The sequence below is a fragment of the Tachysurus vachellii genome, chromosome 2, assembly GCF_030014155.1.
Source record: "Tachysurus vachellii isolate PV-2020 chromosome 2, HZAU_Pvac_v1, whole genome shotgun sequence".
NCBI lineage: Eukaryota > Metazoa > Chordata > Actinopteri > Siluriformes > Bagridae > Tachysurus > Tachysurus vachellii.
This window is the reverse complement of record NC_083461.1, coordinates 1,387,561-1,398,070: the sequence shown is the minus strand read 5'-3', so window position 1 is coordinate 1,398,070 and position 10,510 is coordinate 1,387,561. Positions and strand designations below refer to the sequence as shown.

At 48.7% G+C, this 10,510-nt stretch overlaps 1 protein-coding gene across 1 annotated transcript in view; it reads right to left on the bottom strand.

The window, feature by feature from the left end:
• Positions 1–9,863, bottom strand: part of LOC132861697 (vinculin-like) — a 32,759-nt gene extending 22,896 nt beyond the window's left edge. Inside the window, exon 1 of the mRNA XM_060893256.1 lies at positions 9,569–9,863. Coding sequence (XP_060749239.1) covers positions 9,569–9,736 — 168 coding nt within the window. The 5' untranslated portion in view covers positions 9,737–9,863. The remainder of the gene's footprint in view (positions 1–9,568) is intronic.
• Positions 9,864–10,510: the final 647 nt, after the last annotated feature.

Here is a 10,510-nt window from a genome sequence, read left to right as displayed (position 1 = left end):
CTCAGACACACACACGCTCAGACACACACACGCTCAGACACACACACGCTCAGACACACACACGCTCAGACACACACACGCTCAGACACACACACGCTCAGACACACACACGCTCAGACACACACGCTCAGACACACACACGCTCAGACACACACACGCTCAGACACACACACGCTCAGACACACACACGCTCAGACACACACACACGCGCACGCACACACACGCACGCTCAGACACACGCTCAGACACACGCACTCTCAAACACACACACACACACACACGCTCAGACACACACACGCTCAGACACACACACGCTCAGACACACACACACGCGCACGCACACACACGCACGCTCAGACACACGCTCAGACACACGCTCAGACACACGCTCAGACACACGCTCAGACACACGCACTCTCAAACACACACACACACACACGCTCAGACACACACACGCTCAGACACACACACGCTCAGACACACACACGCTCAGACACACACACACGCACAGACACACACACACGCACGCTCAGACACACACACACGCACGCTCAGACACACACACACGCACGCTCAGACACACACACACGCACGCTCAGACACACACACACGCACGCTCAGACACACACACACGCACGCTCAGACACACACACACGCACGCTCAGACACACACACACGCACGCTCAGACACACACACACACGCACGCTCAGACACACACATGCTCAGACACACACACACGCACGCTCAGACACACACACACGCACGCTCAGACACACACACGCACGCTCAGACACACACATGCTCAGACACACGCACACGCACGCTCAGACACACGCACACGCACGCTCAGACACACGCACACGCACGCTCAGACACACGCACACGCACGCTCACACACACGCACACGCACGCTCACACACGCGCACGCTCACACACGCGCACGCTCACACACGCGCACGCTCACACACGCGCACGCTCACACACGCGCACGCTCACACACGCGCACGCTCACACACGCGCACGCTCACACACGCGCACGCTCACACACACGCACGCTCACACACACGCACGCTCACACACACGCACGCTCACACACACGCACGCTCACACACACGCACGCTCACACACGCACGCACGCTCACACACACGCTCTCTCACACACACGCTCTCTCACACACACGCTCTCTCACACACACGCTCTCTCACACACACGCTCTCTCACACACACGCTCTCTCACACACACGCTCTCTCACACACACGCTCTCTCACACACACGCTCAGACACACACACGCTCAGACACACACACGCTCAGACACACACACGCTCAGACACACACACGCTCAGACACACACACGCTCAGACACACACACGCTCAGACACACACACGCTCAGACACACACACGCTCAGACACACACACACGCGCACGCACACACACGCACGCTCAGACACACGCTCAGACACACGCACTCTCAAACACACACACACACACACACACACTCAGACACACACACGCTCAGACACACACACGCTCAGACACACACACGCTCAGACACACACACGCTCAGACACACACACGCTCAGACACACACACGCTCAGACACACACACGCTCAGACACACACACGCTCAGACACACACACGCTCAGACACACACACACGCACGCTCAGACACACACACACGCACGCTCAGACACACACACACGCACGCTCAGACACACACACACGCACGCTCAGACACACACACACGCACGCTCAGACACACACACACGCACGCTCAGACACACACACACGCACGCTCAGACACACACACACGCACGCTCAGACACACACACACGCACGCTCAGACACACACACACGCACGCTCAGACACACACACACACGCACGCTCAGACACACACACACGCACGCTCAGACACACACACACGCACGCTCAGACACACACACACGCACGCTCAGACACACACACACGCACGCTCAGACACACACATGCTCAGACACACACACACGCACGCTCAGACACACACACACGCACGCTCAGACACACACACACACGCACGCTCAGACACACACATGCTCAGACACACACACACGCACGCTCAGACACACACACGCACGCTCAGACACACACACGCACGCTCAGACACACACATGCTCAGACACACGCACACGCACGCTCAGACACACGCACACGCACGCTCACACACACGCACACGCACGCTCACACACACGCACACGCACGCTCAGACACACACACGCTCAGACATGTGTGTGTGAGCGTGCGCGTGTGTGAGCGTGCGCGTGTGTGAGCGTGCGCGTGTGTGAGCGTGCGCGTGTGTGAGCGTGCGTGTGTGTGAGCGTGCGCGTGTGTGAGCGTGCGCGTGTGTGAGCGTGCGCGTGTGTGAGCGTGCGCGTGTGTGAGCGTGCGTGTGCGTGTGTGTGAGCGTGCGTGTGCGTGTGTGTGAGCGTGCGTGTGCGTGTGTCTGAGCGTGCGTGTGCGTGTGTCTGAGCATGTGTGTGTCTGAGCGTGCGTGTGTGTGTCTGAGCGTGCGTGTGTGTGTGTCTGAGCGTGCGTGTGTGTGTGTCTGAGCATGTGTGTGTCTGAGCGTGCGTGTGTGTGTGTGTCTGAGCGTGCGTGTGTCTGAGCGTGTGTGTGTCTGAGCGTGTGTGTGTCTGAGCGTGTGTGTGTCTGAGCGTGTGTGTGTCTGAGCGTGTGTGTGTCTGAGCGTGTGTGTGAGAGAGCGTGTGTGTGAGAGAGCGTGTGTGTGAGAGAGCGTGTGTGTGAGAGAGCGTGTGTGTGAGAGAGCGTGTGTGTGAGAGAGCGTGTGTGTGAGAGAGCGTGTGTGTGAGAGAGCGTGTGTGTGAGAGAGCGTGTGTGTGAGAGAGCGTGTGTGTGAGAGAGCGTGTGTGTGAGCGTGCGTGCGTGTGTGTGAGCGTGCGTGTGTGTGAGCGTGCGTGTGTGTGAGCGTGCGTGTGTGTGTGTCTGAGCGTGCGTGTGTGTGTGTCTGAGCATGTGTGTGTCTGAGCGTGCGTGTGTGTGTGTCTGAGCGTGCGTGTGTGTGTGTCTGAGCGTGCGTGTGTGTGTGTCTGAGCGTGCGTGTGTGTGTGTCTGAGCGTGCGTGTGTGTGTGTCTGAGCGTGCGTGTGTGTGTGTGTCTGAGCGTGCGTGTGTGTGTGTCTGAGCGTGCGTGTGTGTGTGTCTGAGCGTGTGTGTGTCTCAGACACACACATGCTCAGACACACGCACACGCACGCTCAGACACACGCACACGCACGCTCACACACACGCATGCTCACACACACGCACGCTCACACACACGCACGCTCACACACACGCACGCTCACACACACGCACGCTCACACACACGCACGCTCACACACACGCACGCTCACACACACGCACGCTCACACACGCACGCTCACACACGCACGCTCACACACACGCACGCACGCTCACACACACGCACGCTCACACACACGCACGCTCAGACACACGCACACGCACGCTCAGACACACGCACACGCACGCTCAGACACACGCACACGCACGCTCAGACACACGCACACGCACGCTCAGACACACGCTCACACACTCTCTCACTCACAAACACACACACTCTCTCACTCACAAACACACACTCTCTCACTCACAAACACACACTCTCTCACTCACAAACACACACACTCTCTCACTCACAAACACACACACTCTCTCACTCACAAACACACACACTCTCTCACTCACAAACACACACACTCTCTCACTCACAAACACACACACTCTCTCACTCACAAACACACACACAAACACACACACACAAACACTCTCTCTCTTTCTCTCTCTCATACACACAAACCTGTGTATGTACTGATCACACAGTGACTGCAGGACTATCACATAATGAGTTCTTCTTCCTTTGCAGCTTTATATAAACAGGATGTGGAGACAAATTCAGGGCAGTTCAAGAGCTTCACTCATCTAAAGTTTCTGGGTTTAAATCTTCTCTTTTTCCTGAATGTTCAGTGGTTCTAGTACATGAATGTAAAATGTAAGTCGCTCTGGAGAAGGCCGTCTGCTAAAGGGCGCTTATAAAGGACTCCAGTGAACCACAGTGAGAGCCGTTATACACAAATGGTGAAACATGGAACAGTGGTGAACCTTCTCATGAGCCGCCGGCCGAGCAGAATTACCCCAAGAGCTCAGAGACGACTCATCAATGATGTCACAAAAGACCCAACAACAACATCCACAGAACTGCAGGCTTCACTTGCCTCTGTTAAGGTCAGAGTTCATGATGCCACCATAAGAAAGAGACTGGGGCAAAAATGGCCTGTATGGCAGAGTTACAAGACTAAAACAGCTGCGGAGAAAAAAGAACATAAAGTCTCAGATTTGCCAGAAAACATCTTGATGATCCACAAGATTTTTGGGAAAATACTCTGTGGACTGATGAGACAAAAGCTGAACATTTTGTAAGGTTTGTGTCCCGTTACATCTGGTGTAAAAGTAACACTGCATGTCAGAAACAGAACATCACACCAACAGTAAAACATGGTGGTGGTAGTGTGATGGTCTGGGGCTGTTTTACTGCTTCAGGACCTGGAAGACTTGCTGTGATAAACAGAACCATGAATTCTGCTGTTTACCAAAAAATCCTGAAGGACAAAGTGTGACCTTCTGTTTGTGACCTCGAGCTGAAGTGAACTTGGGTTCTGCAGCAGGACAATGATCCATAACACACCAAGTCCACCTCTGAATGGCTGAAGAAGAACAAAATGAAGACTTTGGAGCGGCCGAGTCAAAGTCCTGACCTGCATCATATTGAGACGCTGTGGCAGGACCTTAAAAAGGAGGTTCATGTTCGAAAAAACCCTCCAATGTGGCTGAATTACAACAATTCTGTAAAGACGAGTGGACCAAAATTCCCCCACAGACTCAGCTGTAACAGACTCACTGTAAGTTATCACTAACACTCGAATGCAGTTCTTGCTGCTAAGGGAGGACCAACCAGTTATTAGGTTTAGGGGGCAAATACTTTTTCACACAGGGTCATGTGGGTTTGGGTTTATTCATTCATTCATTCACTCACTCATCTTCTACCACTTATCTGAACTACCTCGGGTCACGGGGAGCCTGTGCCTATCTCAGGCGTCATTGGGCATCAAGGCAGGATACACCCTGGACGGAGTGCCAACCCATCACAGGGCACACACACACACACACACACACACACTCTCATTCACTCACACAATCACACACTACAGACAATTTTCCAGAGATGCCAATCAACCTACCATGCATGTCTTTGGACCGGGGGAGGAAACCGGAGTACCCGGAGGAAACCCCCGAGGCACGGGGAGAACATGCAAACTCCACACACACAAGGTGGAGGCGGGAATCGAACCCCCAACCCTGGAGGTGTGAGGCCAACGTGCTAACCACTAAGACACCGTGACCCCGGTTTGGGTTTAGTTTTCTCTTAATAATAAAAACCTTCATGTAAAAACTGCATGTTGTGTTTACTTGTTATTTTTGACTAATATTTAATGTGTTTGATGTGAAACATTAGTGTGACAAACGTGCAAAAAAAATAAATGAGGAGTAAAAATAAATAAAGTTTTATTTAAAAGTCGATCTTTAGAACAACTTCTGTGTCACTGCTTTAGATCTTTAACCAGTTCTATTACATCTCACTTCCTACAGCTTCACACACATCTGTACCCAGCTTATAATCTGTTCATCATCAGTAAGGAAGCAGAAGTACTGTGTAAAAAGTGTGTGTGTGTGTGTGTGTGTGTGAGTGTGTGAGAGAGAGAGAGAGAGAGAGAGAGAGAGAGAGAGAACAAAACCCACTGAGGTGAAACTCCAGACCACACACAGCACTGAGGAACCTGCTGTTGTGTCACCTGTTTCAGAGGAGCAGCACCCTGACGTTACTAAAAACAGCGCTGGTGAAACACACACAGACACACACACACACACACTGATTACGCTACACATTCTGCAACCCATCACTCTTTCTCTGTGACGGTTTCTCATGTCACAGTTTCTCATGTCACAGTTTCTCATGAACTTCAACCTCCATGAAGTGCAGAAACCACAACGGTGACAACATGCTGAATCTGAAACACTCAGAAACCGAGGAAGAGCAAACACCACATCTCCTCAAGTTATCTGTGTGTGTGTGCATATGTTTGTGTGTGTACGCGTATGTTTGTGTGTGTGTGTGTGCGCGTATGTTTGTGTGTGTGTACGTGTATGTTTGTGTGTGTGTGTGTGTGTGTACGTGTATGTTTGTGTGTGTGTGCGCGTGCATGTGTGTGTGTGTACGTGTATGTTTGTGTGTGTGTGCATATGTTTGTGTGTGTGTACGCGTATGTTTGTGTGTGTGTGTGTGTGCGCGTATGTTTATGTGTGCGTACGTGTATGTTTGTGTGTGTGTGCGTGTGTGTGTGTGTGTGTGTGTGTGTGTGTGTGTGTACGTGTATGTTTGTGTGTGTGTGTGTGCGCGTGCGTGTGTGTGTGTGTGTGATTCATCAGTGAGTCACTGGGCTGATGATCCATGGAAAATATAGCACTTAAACATCAGAGAATCTTCAGCACTGAATCAAAGCCTTGAACAGTCCCACTAGCCTTAACACACTAGCCCTAACACACTAGCCCTAACACACTAGCCCCAACACAGTACCCTTAACACAGTACCCTTAACACAGTACCCTTAACACACTAGCCCTAACACACTAGCCCTAACACACTAGCCCTAACACACTAGCCCTAACACACTAGCCCTAACACAGTACCCTTAACACACTAGCCCTAACACACTAGCCCTAACACACTAGCCCTAACACACTAGCCCTAACACACTAGCCCTAACACACTAGCCCTAACACACTAGCCCTAACACACTAGCCCTAACACACTAGCCCTTAACACACTAGCCCTAACACACTAGCCCTACCAATTCCACAAATATTGCACAACAGCCATGCACACTAAACCTGCATACTAGTTATGTACACTAACCAGGTCCACTAGCTATAGTATAAACTCTAAAACTCTACTAGTTCTCTGTGTGTGTGTGCGTGTGTGAGTGTGTGAGGGAGATTGTGTGTGTGTGTGTGCGTGCATGCATTTGTGTGAGAGAGATTGTGTGTGTATGTGTGTGTGAGAGAGAGAGATTGTGTGTGTGTGCGCACATGCATATGTGTGTGTGAATGTGTGCATGTGAATGTGCGTGTGAATGTGTGTGTGTGTGTGTGTGTGTGTGTGTGTGAGAAGCACTGTGACTATAATAGAGACAGAACTGATGACAGAACAGAGGACACACGTCTCATCTGTCTTTCTGTCGCTGTTTCCTAAGAAACAGGAAACACTTTCAGAAGCATCAGTCGGAAACATGTGATCACTCGGATCGTCCCGAAGAGAGAAACCACAAGCCACAAGAGCAGGGACACGTCCAGCAGGGACACGTCCAGCAGGGACATGTCCCAAACACAGTAACCACACTGGCTGAGTTCTTCTTCTGTTCAGACATGTTGAGAAATACACACACACACACACACACACACACAGAGCTCGGAGGAAGTGTGCAGATAGGTGTGTACACTGAGCACAGAGAAAGAAAACACACTTTAAACCACAATACCACACATCCTACATCACTAATCTGAATCTAAATTGAACCTGAGCAGCGCAGAAGAGCACACACACACACACACACACACACACACACACACACAGACGATTTAAACCCCCTGCATGGACATAGACGTGTGTATGTGTGTGTGTGGCACATGGTGAACAGCTGTCTGCTGATGAACACAATGAGACAGGAATAGTGCAGTGTCATTCACCCTGTTGTTAAAGACACTAAAGACACTAAAGACACTAAAGACACTAAAGACACACATCACTTCTGCAGTGTTACAGCAGAGATTTCATATCACACACACACACACTGTACTGTAGTGTCCTTTGTGGAGTAGAGATGACTGACTCGTCCCCTCTGTAGTGCACTGTGTGAGATTTGATCTGATCCCCACATCATGACTCACTCATCATTTGGTATGTTTTAGTGAAGAAGGATTTCTGTGTCGTAAAATCAGCTCTGAGTCACAGAGACGGGGGGTGTGTGTGTAAACTGTATGTGTGTGTATGTGTGTGTGTGTGTGTGTTACGTGTACATTTACATTTACAGCATTTAGCAGACGCCCTTATATCCAGAGCGACTTACATTATCTCATTTTTATACAACTGAGCAATTGAGGGTTAAGGGCCTTGCTCAGGGGCCCAGCAGTGGCAGCTTGGTGGACGTAGGAATCAAACTCACAACCTTCCGATTGGTAGCCCAACACCTTAACCACTAGGCTACCATGTCCTCATAATATGAAAGAAGTGTTTATGAGTGTGTATGTGTGTGTGTGTGTGTGTGTGTCTGATCAGATCAGCAAGAGTCCAGTTGCTTATCTACACAATGCATTGTCCCCCCTTTACCCAGTCCATCAACACTCCTGCAGCAGTGACACCGACCCGACTACTGACATCACCGCTACTGACATCGTCGCTGCACAGAATACTGACGTCTATACTGTGACTAAACCTCCACCTGATGTACACAACACTCACAACACACTGTGTCTACACTGTGAGCTTCTGTCCTGTCGCTCTACAATAAACATTTTTAGTTTCTTTCATATTTCTGTTCCTGATTCTTATGAGTTGTACATTATTATACATTTACTGTATGTAATGTGAATTACTGGTTACCTCACACACACACCATACATACACCATACACACACACACACGGTCTCACACACACACACACAATACATACACCACACACACACCATACACACTCACACACACCATACCCACAAACATACACACACTCTCACATACTCAGATACTCACACTCACTCACACACTCACACACACACTCACCTTGGTGCAATTTATCTCATCTGTTCTACCAATTGTTATATTTTGGGAGGTTGGAGGAAAAACAGAGGAAACTCTCTCTCTCTCACACACACACACACACACACACTCGATCGCACACACACACACACACACACACACACACACTCACACTCACCTTGGTGCAATTTATCTTATCTGTTCTACAAATTGTTATATTTTGGGAGGTTGGAGGAAAAACAGAGGAAACTCTCTCTCTCTCACACACACACACACACACACACACACACTCGATCGCACACACACACACACACACACACACACACACACACACACTCACTCACTCACTCACACTCACCTTGGTGCAATTTATCTTATCTGTTCTACAAATTGTTATATTTTGGGAGGTTGGAGGAAAAACAGAGGAAACTCTCTCTCTCACACACACACACACACACACACACACACACACACACACACACACACACAAGCAAAAGATCAAAGGCTCAAGTGGAAAAAAAACTCAAACCAAAGACAGACAGAAAAGTGTGACTACAGACAGACTACAGACATAAACCTGCCTACAGGAGCTTTAACATGACTGTTGTATACCGTTAGTGACATTACAGAGTAAAGGCTCACTGACCCGGACCAGGTTACTGACTGCTGCCTGCACCGCCGCCACAGGAGCGCACAGATCCGGGATCGCCTTCCCGTCCACTTCGCCCTCCTCATGCATGATGACCAGGTGAGAGATCTGCTGGGCCACAGGCTCCAGGATGCTCTCTATGGTCTTAGTGTGGAACACCGGCATGGTGAGATGATGCTCCTGATCAGGCGGAAAACTGCTGCTGCTGCTGCTGCTGCCTTTACTTTACTTTTGTTCCTAGAAGTTTAGGGTGTTGGATCTCTCTTTCTCTCTCTCTCTCTCTCTCTCACACGCACACACACACACACACACACACATACACACTTAGCTCCTCCTCCTCCTGCTCACAATTCCAACCCTGTTCACTATCTAGTGCACTTCACACCGCCACCATTTTGTATCACATCTGACTTCATCTGCACACTTTCTACCTGAATAAACCTTTTCTCACAGGAACAATATTTTATATTTTATTTTTATAAAATATAATTTTAAGTTATAAATGAAAATATATATATATATTTTTTTTTATTTAACAGCTATATTTAAAATATTCACAATTATTCTATGTTTCACTAACATTTCCATAAATATTTAGGATTTATAATTATTTTGTTGTTTTTGTTGTTTTCACTAAAGTGTTTTGTCATTATACAACATTTTATTATTTCTTACTGTAAACGAAATGTAAATCTATTTTATATTTTAGATATATAATAAAACATGTATTATATAACGTAAATATCCTAAAGGTTTTAGTGTGAATTTTTTAGACGACATTTAAAATGTTTACTGGTGCTGTATATAATTGTACATTTTATTTAGAAAAGAAAAACTATTATTTATAATAATAATTTAAGTAAAAGTTTTTTATATATATGTCATAAACACAAATAAATGATTCAAATAAAGTTCTAGTTTAAATATTTTTTATTTTAT